Here is a 21,572-nt window from a genome sequence, read left to right on the forward strand (position 1 = left end):
AAAAGCAATGACCAAAGCAGAGGAGTAGTTTTGATTAACTGTCAGATCAAGTACTATAATTAAATGTTAAAATTCCTGTGAAATATATACTGTTCACCAACCTGCATGGCTTTATGAGATGGGAGGGGAAGAAATATTTGTCATGAAATTTAATAATAATTTATCATAGTCCAAACCACAGCGGTTGCTGTATACCTAATTTTTAATATCTCATTCTCTCCAATTATAAAATCTCAACATACACGATTTGACCATTTTACTTATCACATATCTCATATGTTACCATTTCCTACCACTGAATGTCTGTTGCTATTAATTACATTTTATAACTTGGTTTAAAAACAAAAAACCCCACACAAAACAAAACTTCCCCTACAGCAGAAACACACACACACACCCCACCGGCTTGCCGTAGCAATGAGGAAGTGAAACTGTATGCTGATCTTCCTGTTCGACGTTAACGAGGTTCGTAGAATTAAACATACCGCTCGGTTGTTAGGGAACATAAAGAAACACTCTTTTTTTCTAACATTTATATATATAGCTGACTTCATTAAGTATGGCCAGAGTTCCTGGCACCTCTGTTTAGTATAAATATGTTTACTTTAGCTTATAAAACTGTATCCTGATGGTTTGTTGTTATGGAAACGCGCATATATGTGAAATAGAACTGAGCTCATTTATATGAAACGTAAATAAAAACAATTCAATACTTAAGATTGGGTTTTATGTAACAAAGATTCCTTTATATTATATTTATGTGCAAGTTTCTCTTAAGAAAACATCATGCAGCTATTAACGGATTTCATCTGAAATATTATATATATATGTATGTATATATATATATATATATATATATATATATATATATATATATATATATATATATACGTATATATATATATATACGTATATATATATACGTATATATATATATATATATATATATATATATATATATATGTATATACATACATATATATATATATATATATATGTTTAAATTTCTGTCCTTTTCCTGCCCTCAGATGACAGAAAGGGGTACCAGCAGTGGCCTTCTGACTTTTCTCATTGTGACTGGTAGCGTATTACAGTACTCATGTAAGCCTCTTGACTACAGGAATAAATCACTGGAAGAAATATCTAAGGAGTTATCACGTTATTCTGGCATCGCCCAGAAAATCATAGACCTGGCAGTCTATGGGAAGGCTCAAAACCGCTCATATGAGCGACTTGCAGTCTTCACAGATACAGTCGGAAACAGAGTGAGTGGGTCTTCGAACCTGGACTTGGCTATCAAGTACATGTACAATGCATTAAGCTTGGATGGACTGGAGAATGTACATCTAGAACCTGTGACGATCCCTCACTGGGTGAGGGGACAAGAGAGGGCAGTGATGGTTCTTCCACGAAACCACACCTTGTCAATCCTTGGGTTGGGGAGTAGTGTTGGGACTCCCAAAGGAGGTTTGTAGTTTGAGACGTGTTGAAAAGTGTTGAAACTTTTAATGAAGTAAACATGCCTCTTCACAACAAGACTTATTGTGTCACATGTGGTATACATTTCTTTTACGTGTTTGTTCTGGCAGGTATTGAAGCTGAAGTGTTAGTGGTGGAGTCTTTTGATGACCTGAAAAGAAGAGCAAATGACGCTAAGGGGAAGATTGTGGTGTATAATCAGCCCTTTGTTAGCTATGGGGAGACGGTGGCATACCGTGCTTCAGGAGCTTCAGAGGCAGCTAAAGTGGGAGCAGTGGCTTCACTCATTCGCTCCATCACACCGTTTTCCATCAACAGGTCTGTTTCAGTCAGATATCATCAGTGTCTTTCCAAGAAATACAATCACTTTATAAATCAATATTAAACTTATTGTATGTACCTGTTACAGCCCCCATACCGGATGGCAGTGGTACCAGCCTGGTGTGCCTCAGATCCCCACAGCCTGTATCACAGTGGAAGATGCCCAGATGATGGCCAGGATGGCAAACCGAGGCATAAAAATTGTGGTGCACTTAACTATGGGGGCACAGACCCTGGAAGATGTGGTCTCCTTCAACACAGTGGCTGAGATTACAGGCAGTGAGCACCCAGAGCAAGTAAGCCCTTAAAGACTTCAAACACATACTTAGACACGGTTGTGTTCCATAACTATTACTGACCATACTCACATGTGTATGATGTGTGCTTCTGCATGACTCACCAGCATCCTCTAGGAGCCAATTATAGAATGCTGACAGAAGTTGCCATTTGACTTCTCATCTGAGGTCAGTTTTGTGGTTATGGTGATTAATATTATAGAGAAAAATGTCTGAGCCTGGATGAGCACAACAGGATGCCTTCAGCTAACAACTAATTAACTGTGTAGTATAGCTTCAATGTGGCCACTATGCACAGACATTTTTGACATTGAACATGTCAGAACTCCCCATGAGTCTATCTCCCACTGTTCTTTAGCTTCCACTGAGTACAGTAACTTGTTAGTAAAGGTTCTAGCATGATGGTTGTTTCCAGGTCAGAATACAAGGTGTTGAATAGTGAGATTAAATTATGTTAAATCCAAAGCCATTAAGCTGTTTTCTGCACACACTTAAACAAACATTACTGTTTGTCTAATTTTCTAAACTATTAAAATTTTATGTCAAGCTTGCATCAAATCAAATACGCGGACCAGATAATCCTCTGTGGTGACCCCAAGCAGGGAGCAGCCGAAAAAACAACATGGTTTGTGCTTGTTTTGCTGCTTTTGCCTCTGAGTCATGAGATTAAATGCTAGAAGTCACTGCATGAATGTAATATACATGTGTGCATAAAAACAGAACTCATGAGACTGCTATTCTGACTGGCTTTTTCCTCTAAATGTGTATTCTTGGAAAACTCAATAACAATAAATCATCTCACAGATGTCATCCTGGGGACTGACTGTAGTCCAGAGTGACATGTACTGACTTGCCAACCTGTTATTTTGAGTGTTTTTGTCATATGAGGCACATCAGTGTTGTCCAAAACTTGTGTACATTTGACCTTACATTTGACCTCATTTGACCTTTGCTATTTGTCTCCTGGTTTCATAAAAATGTGGCTGAAAATCTGCTGACCATATGAAACCCAGGACAAGGAGTGCAAACATCTGAGATTTGTGGTCATTCAAATTGGGATTTTGTCAGATTGACCAAACAAAGAAGAATCAAACAGGACAATCGTTAAAACTTTATCCCTTTGTGGTGGAAATGTATGTTAATATTGTATTCCACATTAGACACTAAACCTGAAGCAAGACAGCTTGAAATATGCCATCTAATGCAGTGAGGAATCTAAAGATTTACACAATGGTGAATCCCAACATTTTTATAAGCACACTGCACATATGTGTGCCGGTTATCTGAAAAAAGGTGGAGAAACTGAGTGAGAGCGAGAGCATGTAAGAAATTAAAGAGTAAATAAGGACATCAAAGTGAAAAAACGCTACCAAAATACTTGTATATGTAATTGTTTCAGCCCCCAAAAAATAACATGCAATTTTGTGTGTCCACCACCCCAATAGTACCTGCCCTGTGGGCGAAGGTTTTTGTGGTCCCTTTCCAGTGAATGAATAGACAGAAGCAGGCTGACAAATTGACCAGAGCAACAGATGGTCTCACAAAACCAGTATTATAGCTGTCACTGGTCACTCTGTTATAGGAAGTGACAATTTGTGTGACCACCTTTACTATAACATAGTCATGGTGTGTCAGCACAAGATGATCTAGTTTACCGAGTCTTCCACAAAACAGAATGCTGTATGTTTTACAAAACCAGTGACTTGCTCTGCATTCATATTGTCACAGTATTTAAGGTTTTGCTTTTCCACCCTGCAGACAGCGTGAACTGTGATTATGGAATCATATAGCAACTAGAAGCAACCAGTTGAATACTATAGGTTAAGGTCTCAGCCACCATCAAAGCTATTATTTAAAAAAGTCTTGAATGAGGAATTGTGAGTTAGCCATTTATTGTGATTAGGTGTCAAAAGTGTCAGAACCCTGGTACCCCCCAAAAAACATCTATAGCTTACTGAAACCTGAATGTTTCTATTGTGAATGTTCAATGAGTATACAAAGATGCAAATCCACTAAGAATAATTTTATTGCCATCAGATTTCGTGTGTGTGCGTGCATACGTATGCGAGAGCGTGCGGTACAGCATCCTCTTCCTTTTACTCCTGGATGTAAATAAGAAAGGTGCCTGTTTGTGGAGCCCCAGTGTGGTGTTTGCTGTTCTTTTTATAACCACGGTGGCTGTTTGCAGTGCTTTTATTGCATGGAAAGCTTCAGCTCTCTGTCACAGACCTGATGTCAGTTTGCCTTGATGATTGAAGAAGCTTTTCTTTCATGATCCCTCCCATCTGATTATTCAAGTAGATTTTTTACTTATAGTTTGGAAGGATTATTTTTATTTGGTATTGTATATATCCTAAATAATTAATGTATAGTGGCAAGATAGCAAAATGTTTCATTCTGAATTTCATTTCTTGATTTTCTTCCTCTGCTTAATAAAAAATCTTCATTTTGCTGATTATTCAAAGGAAGTTCACTGGAATGCTGGATGGGTAATGCTCAAACCCTCAATTGCTCAGGTGTATAAACTGAAATAAGACGATGTAAGTCACTCTGGATGAGTGTCTGCTAAATGCTGTAAATTTAATGGTTGCTGTCACACAGATTAAGGGAAAAGCAATGATTCATATGTCTTGCGGAAGCTCTTTACTCTCTGTGACTAGTTTCCAGTAGTCATGTGTTGAAGCTCAGTCTATTTTACATTTTTTACGCATTGACTTTGCTGTATGAGGAGGTAAGTGATGTTTGAGCAGATTATGCCAATAGTCTGGTCTCCCCAGTCACATGAATGTTACCTGCTGGGTGGTAAGTGGAACCTAGCATGGGCTTCCTTTGAGACATGATGCATGTGAAGCTAGCCAAAAACACCTTTTGAACTGCTACTCATTCTGTGTAACAGGGTGGTGCAACACACCCAGAGGAAAGTGTTGCTGTGATTGACAAGAAAGAGATATATAGAGGACACCAGCAGTTTTGCTACCACTTCCAGCCACTGATGTTTACGGCATTGTCAAGAAATACCCTTTTTTTGTGCCACTTAGGAGTTTAATCTAATAACTGGTCATTTTTCTCAAATCAAAGATACAACATAAAACACATATTTAAATAATTTATTAAAAATTATAAAAAAAAAAAACCTTAGCTGTATCTTTCTATCTGAGAGTTTTTATTATTTCAAAACATTGCAGACGTTTTTTTTTTTAACTTCTGGAAACTTATTAAGTGGCTCTAAGTTTTGACTTAATTTAGGGAAGAGAACTTCTACATTTCAGGTGATTTGACATGGAGTGTGACCCCTATACTTGGTGGTGCTGTGCTATCCTACATTATCCAGTGTGAAGCCAGTTGGGTTGTAGTTGGAGATGTGTGACAGACATGCTGGCCTAGTCTGCAGTAATTACAGATCCACAGACAGTGTTCCTCCCCCACAGTGATGGAAGTGAAGCCCTGCCGAAGAGGACACAGCTAGTTGATTAAACATAGGCATGGTCTGGAAAGTTCAACATGCACACACGCACGCACGCACGCACACACACACACACACACACACACGCACACGCACGCACACGCACACGCACACGCACAGACTGAATCATCAGGAATTTAGACCGATGAAGGTTCATGTCTGAGCACACGAGTTTTGCTGGATATTGCTGAATCCAAATGTTTTCTTTTCCCTTTTTGCAGTTTATGGCCAAAGAATACATATGTTAAGAAATGTTTAAAATGTTATTTTTTATATTATTTACACTGCTTTTGCATTTTTTAGTATCATTCTCATTGAACCTGTCTAAATAGCTATCATTAACATCCCACAGATGGCCTTCCCCTACAGCAGGGAAGCAGTGGTTGTATTTTGGCAGTAGATTAGACTTGAATTCTCAGATTCTTGATCTTGGCTGACAGGAGTGGAACCTGATGTGGTCTTCTGCTGTTGTAGTGTTGTAGCCTATCCATGTCATGGGGTTGTGCGTTCCGAGATGCTTTACCATGGCTGTAAAGAGTTTTTAATATCAGCTGGATACCCTTCATTGTTCTGTATAAACTCTAGATACCTCTGAACAAAGATCCCAACAGATCAGCGGTTGCTGAAATGGTTAAACCAGCCTATCTGGCAACTATCATAATAACATTTTCCTCATTATGATGTTTGATGTCAACATTAACTGAAGCTCATATTACCTGGATTTAAATGATTATTAATTACAGTATTAATTACAGGTCTTGGGGACAAAAGCTAAAAGTCAGAAGACAGATTACTGGCCAATTAATGTGTTGATTTATTAATGAGAAGACAATGATAATGTTAGGCCTCTTTGTCTGGAATGACAGTTCTCTTTGATATCATTGTTATTATTGAGTTTGGAGAATTTGACTGCAATCTTGCACTGCTGTTGTCTTGTGGGGTTTGCCATGTCATTTCTGTTTATTTCTTCAGGCAGGCCTATGTCTTATATATAAATAATTCATAGACCGATAATAAAGCATTGTCACACCAAGAATAACATCTTCATGACCACTAGGGAAGAAAGGTAGCTTCAAGAACATTTAAAATAAAAATCCCAAGCCTTCTGGTACCCAACATTTTGTAGCCATTTAGATTTGCACCGACATTGGTGTATGTGTGGAAGTTCGTATTTTGTTTTGTGTGCCTGATTTAATGAGAGATTTAAGATGTCAATGTATGTAAGTGCAAGACTGTTTAAAAGATTTGAATGTTGGGAAGTTACAGTATAAATAATGGGAAAGCTTTGTTCAGGTATTTCTTATGAGCAATAGCTGTTGCTATTATGCTGTGTTCATTCCTGTATTTTTTCACATGTACTGTAGAATATACTGTATATACACTGGTCGGTGCTGAGTTGTGTATTGCCTTGTTTTGTATTGATTGTTTGCATTTTATTTTGTCTTGAACTGTTTTAACTAGTTGCACTTTATGTGGATAGGACTAACTTAATTTAAGTCCTGTTATGTCACTCTGTTTTTGTTCTATGTAGCACCACTGTCCTGGAGAAACTTTGTCTCATTTCACTATGTACTGCCTCAGCTATATATAGTGACAATATATATATGACAATAAAAGCTTCTTGATTCTTGACTTGTCTTGGCCTATATAGCTGCTTGTTAAGCTGAAAAATGCATTAAAGCAAGTACCCAGACACGTATCTCCTTTTGCTCAAGCTCATCTGGATCAAACATAGATGAATCACTGTTTTGCTGTGAATAATTTGCTTTTATCTACATATATATTTTTCAACATGTTCCATACTCTTCTTTTTCTAGACTCTCTTTTTCTAGTGTTGTCCCCATAAAATGAGGTTGAATGATTTGGATAATCTAATAGAAATATAGTGTCATGTTTTTAACCGCCTTGTGTTTTCTGATACATGCTGGAGATTTATGAAAGGATAGCCACATTGTATTAGTTTCTACAGTACACCAAACTAAAGGCACTTATTTATTAGATGTTGATGTCTTTACCTCATTAGTAAGGAGCAGAAGAATTTCATTTTAACAATAATACTTGACTCATTACAGTCCTTTGCCCTTGTTAATGTGACACTACTTGTGTAAGACCGATATCCTAAGAACAAACAAAAACGTCAGACTTGCTATTTCCTCACTGACTAACTCAACACCTCACTGACTAACTCAACAGCATGATTCTTAGCTCCTGCTTGGCTTTTTGCACTGTTCTCTGCTTTTGTAGCTAGACCTGGTAACCTAGACAACTTGACAAATTTTGGAGAAGTGTTTCACAGGGATAATTGTTCTACATAATAAATTTAGAAACTTGTGGTACCCAAGTGGTACAGTCTTTTGCTCTCACCGAGCACTTTATTAGGAACACTATACTAATACTCTGTCCCTTTGCTTTTAAAACAGTCTAATTCATGCTCAGATATTACCACATTAAAGAACCTTAAACTCATTGCCCTATTCATACAACCAGTTTGAAACATCTTTTGCTTTGTGTCATGTTGCATTATGAAGCTGGAAGTATCCAGCCTTGACTGTCCATGGATATGTGCTGTACGTCTCATTCTGATGCCTCCATATATGTGCTTCAGCATAAATTGAGAGTCATCAGACCAGACTGTCATTTTTTTTTTTAAATACAGTTTTGCAGCTGTCCAGTGTTGGTGAGTCTGTGCCCACTGTGGCCTCAGCTTTCTGTTTTTGGCTTAGAGAAATGAAAGACTATTATGACCAAAATATTAAGAGATCAGCCGTTATGGAAATAGTCATACCAGTCCACCTGGCACCAACAATTATGCCATGGTCAAAACCCACGTTTCACTGAGCTCACATTTTTCCCCCATCCTGACGGTTGACGTGAACATTAACTGAAACTGCTGGCCTGCATCTGGATGATTTTGTGTAATGCTCTTCTGCCACATGATTAGCTGATTGTGTAATTGCATGAAAGTGTAGGTGTACTTAATAAAGTTCTGCTTAAGTGTTTAACACTGTTTTTTTTTGTTTTGTTTTGTTTTTTTATAAGGAAACTGAACCACTAGTGGATAATCTTATGTCCTATCACAACAAAAGCAGAATTCCTCTTTTGCAAGGACCTGTTTTATACATCCAGATGGCCCAGATGGTCTCTGTTCTGATTTTTGTTTGGAGTTATAGCACACAATGGACAGCTCTTAAATAAGGGGGTCAGGGGCCCCTGATCCAGATTTATATGTTTAGATTTGCAGGTTAATAGGTTGCAAGAAGCAGAGATTATTTTTTAAGCGAGATGGTTGGGTTTATCTTTAGTCAGATTAAGACAGCTTGCACACTAAAGGGAGAATGTAAGAATGTTTTTAAAGTTTCTGTCCACAGGCATATTTTTGATGGCTTTTTCCATAATTTTAGACTCCTGTAAACACACACAGTCAATATGTGAGGAAATGGACTGTCTGCTGCATGTTTACATATTTCCACCAAAAGCTTTTTTGGTCTTTTTATGTTTATTTGCTTTTTGACAGACCAGAATTCCCTCCCACATAGTGGTTATGTGTGAAATGTAAACTACAATGGACAAATCGGTGGATGTTTTTGTCTGTGTACTGTGGATAACTTGATAAGCACGATAAGTTTAAAATTTTATTTCAGCTTAATTTGGTGCATTCATAAAGCCATTCAACACTGCATTTCATAATAAACAATTGTCTTATCCAACTAATTTACATTGTATTACTTCTCATCTATCTATGAGTTGTGCATCTAAGCATCTTGTATGAAAGGTTTATTTCAATGTAGTGGATTAATATGTATCTTATAGCATTCATTTTTTATAAAAACTTGCATGTTGAAGTGGGTGGTGGGATACAATTTTCATTCAGTTAGTATAATGCACTGGTTCTGGGAAATGAGTCAGTAATAAATTTATTGATAGGTTTGACATTTGTATGCACCTTTGTGACATTGACCACACAATGGGACTCTATACTTACTATTACACTTATTTGTTTTTATTATGTGACATTTATTCTAAGCATTTAATTATTTTCTAGAAATTAAGAAATTGAAATTAAAGAACATTTTCATTCTGTGTTGCAAATTACTATTAATAACATACAGATGAATGTTGGGAAATATTCAAAAATCTTCTGCCTGTTCTCTTACCATTTCAAGCAGGTTATGTGGGAGAGATGAAGATGTCTTCACTACAGAATGTGTTTTTGTTTACTGCAGCACAATGATGCTCCATTCTGTCTGAGTTCTTGTTTATTTTGTCTGATGTCCTTAACATTTATACCCTGAGTGCAATTAAGTAATATGGTTTCTGAATTTTTGTAACAAAACCAGAATTGCAGTTAAATTTGTTTGTTTTCTTTCATACATCAAAGTGTGTTTAACTTCATGCTCCAGTTACACATTTAGAAAGCATGTGGAAGCAGGGTGGTCTTTCTGGCGAGTGAAGTGATGTACAGTATGTTTGGCAAATATACGTCTGGGACGAATTCTGGTTTACATGTGTCAATGTTTGGCTTTAAAAATGGAAAAAATATTCAGTGTTTACTTTGAAGTGTTTTCCCCCTGATAAAAAAAGTTGAGAGCATTAGCGAGTTGTTGACATTCCATTTTCCAATTTTGTTAGAGGTTATTCAAGCTTAGGAGCTTTAAAGTAGTGTTCTTCTTTACAGGCATGCCCCTGAGTTGCATGACACAGTTGCAGAACTGATATAATTGATAATAAAATCATTTGTCAGGCAGTTCAGCTTGCTGTGTCTTATTAATCTGCCTCAGTAATGTTAGTCCCTGAAGTGTCTGATTTATGCAGTTGCTGTTTCTTGGCTTTAAAACCCCCAGAGTAGTTTTGCTTTAATAAAAATATTCCTTACAATGACTGTCTTGCATTTTTGATTAAAAAAAATCATGAAACTAGAATGCCCCACAGGCACTGGAATCAAGAAATCTTTATTTGTGATTGCTCTTAGAAACTCTACCTCAAAATAAGGTGAATGCTTCAGAAAAATAACTTGTCCGTAGGTGTACAACAAGTGTATTTTTGGGATTAGAGGCTCATAATTTAGAAAACTATACTTTGAGACACACAGCAAGAAAGTGATGCATCGAGTTGCATAAAATTCAGGGAGTAATGAATATTGTTATTATAAACACGGGTTTATAGTAATGCACGTGTTGTAATATGTTTCTAGAACAATTAACAAAAGGGGTTGTATGACATATGTGCCACATAATCTAAACCGAATGATAAGTAGATTAAAAGATGTGTGTAATTATTGATTTGGTGACTTTTATCTGAGGGGGAGTTTATTTACCATATTTTCCTAAAGACCCAGTGTCAGTGTTTTGTAACTGTAAGTTGAAGTTAAGTTCTTTAAGTGTTCTGTTATGGGAGAGTCATCAGTAGAGGAATTTCTGCATTTAGTTTTGATGACTTACTGCTTTTTGTCATAACTTCTAGAGAGAGACAAACTGAGAGGGAGATGTGGGTGACAGAGAAAATGATTATAGCTCTCATGACAGAAACTAAGTGACTAACTTGTCTTGTAACTGTTCAACAGCACTTATTGTAACTAAAAGGATGAAAGGTATGATGGGCTAGTTCTTAATGAATAAAAAATGTTTAGTGTTCACAAATTGATGTGTAGGAGTAATAAAACCTTTTGGGATGTGAAAAGATCCCAATACCCTCTTGTTGATTATTCTCTTTAACAGCATGCCCCTTTATGTTTTATTTCTTGCTAAAAGCTCTGATGCACGAGTACCTTAAGGGAAGCCTACAGTTTTTCACAACTGTACTTTTATATCCAGTCGTTCTGGAAATTGTTAGTGTATGGCTGTCCTGTTTACTTTACTCTGCTACTGTCCTTTTCCCTAGACTTCAAATCATCTATGACTGCAGTTTCTTAGTTCACGTTTAGACTGAAGTAATCATTCTTGAATATGAAAGTGCCATTGCGAATATAGAGTATTTAGTTTTCATAACCACACAAATTAAATATAAGACCAGACATTGTCCCTTTGTTTTGACAACATCCAGTATAGAGACTCTAGCATAGACAATGTATTGTGGTTTTAGCATCTTCTCCTTTCAGTATTTAGACCCCTCAGATGACCTTTGACAATACTGCACTTCCTTAATCGTGCTTTATTTTACTACATACTTTGCCCTAATGCAGAGAGTTTTATAGAATATGTTTGTAGAGAGCACAGAGCTTTTCAAAGGTCATTTTACACGAGGAGTGAAAGAATGGTGGTGAATCATTCAATAGCAGTAAAAGCTGACAAAACCTTTGGTCTAACCAAAACATGAATGAAAGCCTAGCAATACTAACCAGGGTGTTATTTATGGAGTTAAAAAAAATCATGTGTATACTACAGACTTAATCAGTAGGGTGATTTAAGGTGATTGTGGGTGGATCAGCTAACCACTTTTCAGTAAATAATCATTTAAAACACAAAGTAGCCTAGTGCTTAAAAAGTTGGTCTATCAATTGGAAGGTTGTGAGTTCAGTCCAAGGACCACCAAGCTACCACTGCTGGGCCCCTGAGCAAGGCTCTTAGCCTTCAGTTGTATAAAAAAGAGATACAAATGTAATGGATAAGTGCGTCTGCTAAAGGCTGGAAATGTAAAGTAATTTCCAAAGTAATTCCTATTAGAAAGGATTTTAGTAATATGTCTATATGCTTATTTATTCTTCAGGTTGTTTTGCTAAGTGGTCATCTGGACAGTTGGGATGTAGGACAGGGGGCTATGGATGATGGAGGTGGAGTGGCAATTTCTTGGGAAGCCTTGTCTCTCATCAAAGACCTGGGTATGTATCTGCTAGAAAACTACTGCAATCCTGGGACTCCAGACAGGATATTATCTTATTATCTCATTATCTTATGCACACTTCTATTGAATTGTAAATTTACACTTAGTGCCAGCTTGCATGTCAGTCTTTTTAAGTCATTAAAGAAATGCAATAGAATATTTTACCATGAACTGATGGAGGAACTGTGTTGCATGTAGTCTACAGAAGGGTTTATGTTCTCTGTATATGGATTTTATTTTAAGTGCAACAACAGAGTTTGCATTCAATTATAATAGTGCTAAAAGAGGAATAGAAATGAAATAGAAATCAAATAAACTAAATATTTCCAAAGAGCTTTAATAGACTAAAATGTATAATTATACTATAATCATATTTCTGATTTTTGAAGTTATACATGCTTCAAAGCAATATGTACTTATGTGTTACAGGAATTGTATTCAAATGAAAGCCTTCTTATACAAAACCTACCCATCTAAAATTTTGCATAATTGGTTTAATGAAAGTCACCTACAATGTTAAATCTACATATGCTACCTTCTTTTTGTAAGCTTATTTTCTGGATGGAGAATTATTAAGATTTTAATGTAATATTAGGACAGTTTTGGATGTAGCCCTTAACATGTTTTCATTATCTTCTACATTTCTAAGGATTCAGTTCAGAATATTCAAAAAGAATTAAGATTCCAGTGTGTAATTTTATTCTAAGATGAAAGATTTTAGAAAAAACTATATTTTGATAACTTTTCCAGAGCTATTAGGACTAGTACTTTAGTCCACACTTTACACTAGAAAACTGCATTTTAAGATATATCTTACTACATATAGCATCCTTAAAGATGATTTTAGATATTATAATCTTAACGATTAGTAACCAGCGAACAGACCTTGTTTGAACAATAAGGCCAATATCATTCTTAAAGACTGAAATTTTGCCTAATTTTGATCGAGACCTTCTGTTCTGTTGTAGCCTGTTTTTCTGATATAGAGGCATTCTTGGACTTGACTTTGTTTGGTCATAAAAGAAGAATAAAATGAACTGTAGTTGCCTCATGCTGTCTTTTTCTTGGTCTATAGGGCTGCGTCCTAAGAGGACAATGAGGGCTGTGCTGTGGTCTGCTGAGGAAGCAGGGGGAGTTGGAGCTATGCAATACTACCAACAGCACAAAGTATTCATGTTTCACTTGTAGCATTACTTATATGATGTGCATAATGCTCATACTCATCTGTTGATCCATACCTCATACTCATACTCATTTGTTGATCCATACCTTTTTTCTTTTCTTTTTTTTTTTAAGATTTGGTCTTACTAATTCCAACCCACTTATTAACTCTCCCCATCATGTGACAGCTTCCAATCCAGGGCGGTTGAAAGCAAGCAAGCGCTTTCTATGAGACATGACACATAACAGCAGGTTGTTTAACATTTATCAGTGTGTGGTGCAATTAATTTTACTAATTGTATCCACTAAAATTAAAAATTCTGGAGGGAAAGTGTTTTTATATAAAATTTACCAGTGTACTGTATATATGCATCATAACATATGATGCAGTGTTTGCTCTTTGAAATAAATCAAATGCTCTCTACTGTCTTCACTCCCATCGGTAGTTGCTTCCCCATGTAGCTCCATATTTGCATAACGTTAAACTTTAATCAACTCAGTTGTGTCACTGGACATGCACACATATAGTCACCAACAGTTGCTGTCGTCCATGTTGTCAGAGGTTGCCAGCTGTCATTTAAAATGAATTATCTATGGTCACTTTGTTATTGCTTGCCTTTAATGTCTTAATTCCCCTTCAGTTTTGCTCTCTTTTGACACCCAGACGGCTGTGAGATTGCCTCTTTTGATCCATCTTCTGCTTGGTCATTTTCCACACCCTCCTTTTTTAATCCTTAACTGCATGCAAATGTTATACTTGTGATAGCTCTCTACATTCACCTTTTTTTAGATGTTTTTGAAGAATGAATTTTTCATGTGTAAACCTGGGAAGCCAATCAAATCCTAGTTTGTCTAAATGTCTCCAATTACCTGCAAACCAATGCTCGGTCAGTGGTATATTATGAAGGTCGACATTTAAAAGTTCTTGCTGGAGTGTGAGAGTTTGAGCTGCCTATTGCACAGCAGTAACTTGAAAGAATTCACATATTTGAATCTTGCGAAAATGTTCATGAGGACAGCATGTGGCCTCTCTGTTGCTGTCCTTTGGTCTAAAAGAGTAGCCTGCTCTCATGAGTATAACTCATTATCACACTGTGCATTAAAGTCCGTATAAAGGTTTGATTGAATGACTTGTCCTAAACCAAAAATGTCATCTTTCCCATATATTTTACAGTCTAAACAAATTTTATTCCTTTACAGGCAAACATTTCAAATTTTGACCTGGTGATGGAGTCAGATATGGGCACATTTTCCCCTGTTGGACTGCAGTTCACTGGCAGTGACAAAGCCAGATCGATCATGACGGAAGTCATGAAACTGCTGGCACCCATCAATGTAACATCCCTGGAGAAACATGGAGAAGGAACTGATATAAACATGTGGATGCAGGCTGGAGTTCCAGGTCAGTTTGTGAACAATTTTAACATGATCAGTAATTATGTAATGTAATTGTTCAACCTGGGTCTTAGTATATTCTAAATTTAAAAAGTTTTTGAAAGTTTTTAAAAATTAATTAAATTAATTTTAATTACTCAACAGATTACTCAACATAATTTATTGCTTGTCTGGTGTATTACACTGTCTGTTCAAATATTTTCATTTTTGTTAGTCAAACATCAGCATTTGGCCTCTAAGTTTATAATTAATCTTGCTGCTTAATTCAAAATCCAATTCCCTAAACCATGTATTTTTATCTATAACAATACTGATTCAAGAGGAATATGAATTTCTTCTGCATACTCCTGTGCAAGATAGCACAAGTAATGATCTTTTAAATGTCACAGACAATCTTGCATGTTTTTTGGTCTACATATGCTTGGCATTTTATTTTATCTGTTTGAAGAAGATATTGTGCTTCAACTTCAGGGAGAACTGAAATTAATTGAGTTTAGGCAAGGAACCATAAAATTACTTTCATAAAATCCTTTAAATACTTGGGGGAAGTCTGAGTTCATGGGGGAGCGCATTCACACGGGTACTGTTGGACTGACACATTAAAGAACCTTTATTAGAAGTCCAAGTATTTTTTTATCCAACAGAAACAATAAAAGCACTTTTCAGAGCTGCACCAATGTTCTTTATTTCTGTTATTAATAAGATTAGCGTAGGAATTTGAGGCACCCATGGAAAACAAAATTTGCTTTTCAAGTTAGATTAGAACTTTTCCTGGGTTTTATTTATTGTTACATATTTGGATAGTGGTTACCAGCCATTTGGTTCTACTTTGCTAATGTGGTGTGGTTCCACTCTTTTCCTCATATCACCATGTACATGCTATTCTAGCCGAATTACCTTCAGCATATGTACTATGAAAATGGGATTTTCCCCATTTGCTTGCCAATTTGGTCACTTGCCAGTTCCCTCTCACCAGTCAGCACTCCCCTATCACACAAGAGCTGCCAAATGGGGAGGATGTAGAGGGATGGTGATGGCATGTGAGGTTCTTTTCAAACTGCTGCTCATGCTATGTCACAAGACAGAAGAACCCACTTGGAAGAAAACTGTCCCCTTCTGCATATACTGTACAGGCTCATAAATGTTTGTGATTTGATATTGTCACTGTGATTGACAGGGAGCAAAGCCTGAAACCTCACTCCTGGTCACATATGGCTGTTGTGCCATCATCTGGTATTGAAATTGCGATCCTACAAAGATTGTGTGGATGTTCTTCCACTGTGACACTGAGGAATCAGATTTAAAATTGAAGTATATTTAGTGAACATGATATTGAAAAGGGAACGATTCCGTATTGTTCCTGGAAAAGTAAAATAACACAGATGTTTCACCCCATTTCATATGATTTGTATTCTGCAGATTTTTTAAATTAATATTACATTTTATTATTTATTAATAAAATGAGACATCCTGGGTAAAGCTTTGTAAAATATTTTATAGTATTGAATAGGATATTTGAAAATAAATATTTGCTTCCTTTTTGTTTCTCTGTTGTGTTTCTATTTAGCATTCCCCATGTGAAGGGAAATTGTTTCCTTTTTTCTGTTCTTATCAGTCGTGTTGCCATGACTGCAAATTAACTTGTGTTTGGTTGTTGGATTTGCTTTGTGCTACTTGACTGAAGTCCTGTCTGTGAAGTACAGTACAAGTATTCTGAAGGCTGGGGGCTAATGAACTGTTACAAAAGGCACAACTTTTTCTCTGCAAATGACAAAATGTCATTCAAATGATAGTGGATAGATGACATCAGTCAGTGTCTTTGGAAAATGTGACGCATACAAGGTCAAAGAGGAAATGTATAGCGACTTCTCTGCAGTGGTTTCAAACCAAAATGTTTAAACAAATGAGTCACACCAACCTCCAGCTGTCCAAACATGCACAGCTCTGTAGAGTGACTGAGATGAGATGGTTTTTTGCTCATTTTCTGTGAATATATGTGAATATGTGAATATATTTTGCAGTATTTCAAGTATACTTGCTGTTTCTTCAGTGGGAAAAAGCTTCTCCTGCTTTCTGTAGTGAATAGGGACTGTTGTATCTGTTTTGTCTCTCTCATTATAACATGATAAGCAGTTTTGGAGTTTATTCAATGCCCAATGAAGTTAGCTTTGTTCTACCAACACCTGAATGTTATGACAAGTCCTTAATCTCCCTTCCTAATGAACACAACCCTTTATTCCACCACCTTACTAAATAGAGATTGTGTGTAAGACTTTTACACTGTGCAGAATACAGCTAAAACCAGTGGCTCAACATCCTCTTCTAAGTGGTGTTTTTAAAGCCTATGACTGTTTGCTGCATTTCCTCAAGAATAGCTGAGGGTTCTGGATGAAGAGATTCCCATCTGGAAACAGTACAGAAACTGGAGAACTCTTTAACTATTAACACATGTGCATTTGATGGCGGTTCTTCCATTTTCCCAGTCATTTTTCAAATGGAAACTATTGAGTATAGAATGGAAAATGTTCCTCAAACAATTTATATCAGGACCTATGGTGTGCATGTGTGTGTGTGTGTGTGTGTGTGTGTGTGTGTGTGTGTGTGTGTGTGTGTGTGTGTGTGTGTGTGTGTGTGTGTGTGTGTGTGTGTGTGTGTGTGTGTGTGTGTGAGAGAGAGAGAGAGAGAGAGTGTGTGAGAGAGAGAGAGAGAGAGAGAGAGAGAGAGAGAGAGAGAGAGAGAGAGAGAGAATGTATGCTTAAGGTTTGGTTCCATAACAAGCATTAAGAGGATATTTGGACGGTCGTTGACCTTTCAGTCATCAAATCCTTTAAGTGAGAACTTTAGGCACATGACATGCAGCTGAGTGACTCTGAGTCAGAGTACTGAAACGAGCAGATACAATCCTCTCTGTGAGTTTGTAACAGGTTTGTTTGTTTTGGAACAGCCAAAGCCAATTACATAGTTTTTATTATACACCAAAGACATTTGGGCATGAGATCAAAAGATGACTATAAGTCAACAGATCATAATTTCAGCTCTCATTTCCTGATACCTATAGGTGTGTTAGAAAAAGTGACCTTTTGTTTGAAAAAACATTTTTGAGAACCCATTTTCAAGCGATATTGGAATACAATAAATAACATACATAATACACGAATATTGGAATATGTGACTGCCAAGCATTTCTTCTAGCATGTGCTCTAGTTTGAGCTCTGTGTTTTGCCTGTAAATATTGCATTTGTTGTTAAAAAAGGATAAAACATCAATAAGACCAGAGAGCTGTCTGTAGGTGAAAATCAAGCCATATTGAATTAGAGACAAGGGGAAAATCAGTCAGAGCCTATACAACAATTTTGAATGTCCTGAAAAAGACAGAAACTGCTGGTATAGTAACAACATATTAAGCAGCTCTGCCAAGGAAAACAAAGGCAGTTGACAAAAACATTGAGAGCTGTGAAGAAAAACCCAAATACAGTCTAAAAACAGTCTGTGACCACCAACAACCTTGATAGGTCAGGGGCGAAAGTCTCACAAGCCACTGTTTGAAGAAAACTTCAAGCATAGAAATATAGAGTACGTACCACATGATTCAAACCTCTCATCGGTAGTAAGAATTAGACCAGATTGAAATTCACAAAGAAATTTAGAGATTAGCTGCAAAAGTAAAAAAAAAAAAACACCTCCACCAATTGATTGAAAGACCAAAGTGTGGATAAAAAAGGTGGATCTACTCTTGATCCAAAATATACAAGTTCTGCGGAAACATTATGTTAGCCAGTCTAATTAGGAAGAGCTTCATCATGCAACAAGACAATGATCGAAACCACACTACACAACTAAATCAACAAAACACTCCATCAGGGTGGAAAACCTGGCCAAGTCACCAGACCTTAACCTAATTATGCATGCATTTCACCTCCTGAAGACAAGGCTGAAGGGAGAAGCCCCCCATATCAAACAACTAGAAGAAGTTTCTGTGCAAGCCTGGGAAAATGTTTGTGTAATGCGACCATATATCAAGAATGTACACACACACACACACACACACACACACACACACACACACACACACACACACACACACACACACACACACACACACACACACACGTTGTTTAACACTGCAGATGTAAATAATGGAAGCTAAAAATAATATGCTCTTCCAATACTTTTGGTCTGACGAGATGGCGTATGTCACTGTAAAGAGATAAAGTGATATAAGCCGTAATGTAGATGTTTGTGTGCATTATTTTCTATTGGTATTATTATAAACCATACTCTAGTTTGCTGTCTCAGCACTGCAACTTGAAAACAATTAGTTTAATTGCATTTTTGGTCCCTGTTTGTCTTGCATAGGTGCCAGCCTCCATACGGCCGATAGCAAATACTTCTGGTTCCACCACACTGACGGAGACACGATGACCGTACAGAACCCAGCAGAGATGAACCTGTGTTCAGCTGTATGGGCCGTGGTGTCGTATGTCGTGGCAGACCTTGACGAAATGCTTCCCAGATAACAGTTTCTCATTTTTATAATTGAGAGCTTTTCAAAATTTTTAAAAAAATTTGAACAAAAGGAATGAGTTTATTTAGGCTTTTGATATTTGCATTTAATTTTCATAAAACAGATTTTATCTTCAGGTACTCCTTTGTTGAAAACCTAATGTATAATAAAACCACTATGTACCTCTATGTCTCTCACCCATAAACCCACATCACGTGACCTAATCAGCATGTTTGACCAATTATTTGTCAGTATTTCAGTGGGTTTGTTAATTACTGTAAATGTTTGTTATAATAAAAATGACATAAATGCAGCCTGTCTATCGCTATGTGTGATAAAGTGTAGTCATTTCTCATGTGGAATGAAAAAAGTTAGCATTTCAGATTCAGTAAGAGACAAGTTTTCCATTAGTTTATTGAATTTTATATGACTGTATGTAGAATTTAGTTTGCTGACCACAGGCATAGACTATTTTTACAAACTGTGCTTCACTTTTCTGCTGTGAAAAATATGACAACAATTCTAAAATACAAAATTCTTTATTTAGGCCTATAATTATGTTGGTCGTCATCAGAGCTGGTTTGCAGTGAAATATGTGATTTCTTGGATTAAGTTACTGCTGCTGTTCCTTATTATTTTTGGTTACAGGAAACCACCTTTCAAAACAAGTAAAGCTAATACGGAAGAGAACAAACTGCCTTTACTCATGTATATATAATGTGAATAGAACTACATTTAGATTTATCCTTCATAGCATGTTTGTTTTTTCCCCAATATGTTAATGATATAAAATTCAGATTATGTTTTTTTTCCCCATTTCACTAAATCACATTCAGTAACTGCTTTCTCTTGATCAGGGTCACGGTGAGTCCACAACATTTCAGTAACACTTGACAAAAGCTGGGAGAACTCACTTCATATTTTAAGCCGGTCCATTGCAAGGTATCATTCATACACTCATTCACACCTAGGGTGGTTTACCTTAGGTCAGTATTGAACCCTGTGGCTGTAAGATGGCAGTTGTTTTTACTGTGTCACCATGCTGACCATATTCTGTTTTGCTAGGGTTTCTTAAATTATTTATCAAATCTTTCCCCTGCTTTTTCCTGGCCTGTAGCACAAGGTGTCAGTTTGATGACTTTGGGTTATGCTTGTTATTTTCAGGCATTCTCCATGTGGCATGGTTTGTTCACTGTTTCACATTTCACTGTTTATCACTCCGCTTGTTTCTTTGCTACATAAAATTCCATTTATTGTAATAGTTAATTTCACTGAAATGTTTACTACACTTACTAAAGGCTGTCAGTAGGTCTTTGTGTTGGCGTAACCTGTATACAGCTGTGGATTCTTTGTAAACCATTTTTGTTGATGGAGCAAAAAATAAACAAGATATTTAGCCATTTTGTGTCTTAAATGTCAGTTACTCCTATATTCATATCTTGTTATAAAGAGCTGTGTAATTGCAATATCATACTTGCATACTTCTACTATATGAAAGGGAAGTAGCAGGAACTAATTATGTTGGCTTTGTAGAAGCCAACATTCTGATTTCCGATATAAGCGTATAATTATTATTATTATTATTATTATTATTATTATTATTATTATTATTATTATTATTATTATTATTATAAAAAAAATTATTTAAAAAATACGGCCTAGGGCTTTTGAGCCACATGCACCAAATTCGGATATGTCGTAGACCCTGGTCTGAAGTTTGTTGCTTCTATTTTGCTAAGCGATTGGAATTCCGGCATTCCCGGTACAGAAGCTCAAAGTGGCCTTTTTTCCCATAGACGTCCATTATAAACTTTTGAGGTTTATAACTCGGCAAGTTTTCGAGCGATTTACACCAAACTCGGATAGGTTCTTTAGGACCTTACTCTGGACAAAATTTTTATTCCGGAGTTCCGACAGAATTTTAGTTTTGACAATCGAACATCCCATAGACTTGAATGGGGAATTCTGAAAAGTCCTCTAAGCTCTCACTCACGCAATGCATTCAACATTAAGAATTGCATGTACTGTTCTATGCAGTATAATAAGTAGAATCCCATAATGACTGCAGTATTGACATGAAATGTTGAAACCCTCAGTAGCCACTTTTTGCCAGAAGCACTCAGCACAATGAGGGGAA

General features: G+C 36.5%; 1 protein-coding gene across 1 annotated transcript; it reads left to right on the top strand.

Annotated features, from left to right (window-relative positions):
- The first annotated feature begins 351 nt into the window (after positions 1-351).
- LOC113644445 (carboxypeptidase Q) lies at positions 352-19,748 on the top strand. Its single transcript, XM_027149296.2, has 8 exons — positions 352-465; positions 1,029-1,467; positions 1,590-1,797; positions 1,889-2,096; positions 12,262-12,373; positions 13,451-13,542; positions 14,737-14,938; positions 19,288-19,748. Exons 1-8 carry the CDS (start codon positions 436-438, stop codon positions 19,446-19,448), a joined length of 1,452 nt encoding a protein of 483 aa, XP_027005097.2. The 5' UTR covers positions 352-435; the 3' UTR covers positions 19,449-19,748.
- The last annotated feature ends 1,824 nt before the right edge of the window (positions 19,749-21,572 follow it).

This window comes from Tachysurus fulvidraco, chromosome 3 (assembly GCF_022655615.1).
Source record: "Tachysurus fulvidraco isolate hzauxx_2018 chromosome 3, HZAU_PFXX_2.0, whole genome shotgun sequence".
In the NCBI taxonomy this organism is placed as follows: Eukaryota; Metazoa; Chordata; class Actinopteri; order Siluriformes; family Bagridae; genus Tachysurus; species Tachysurus fulvidraco.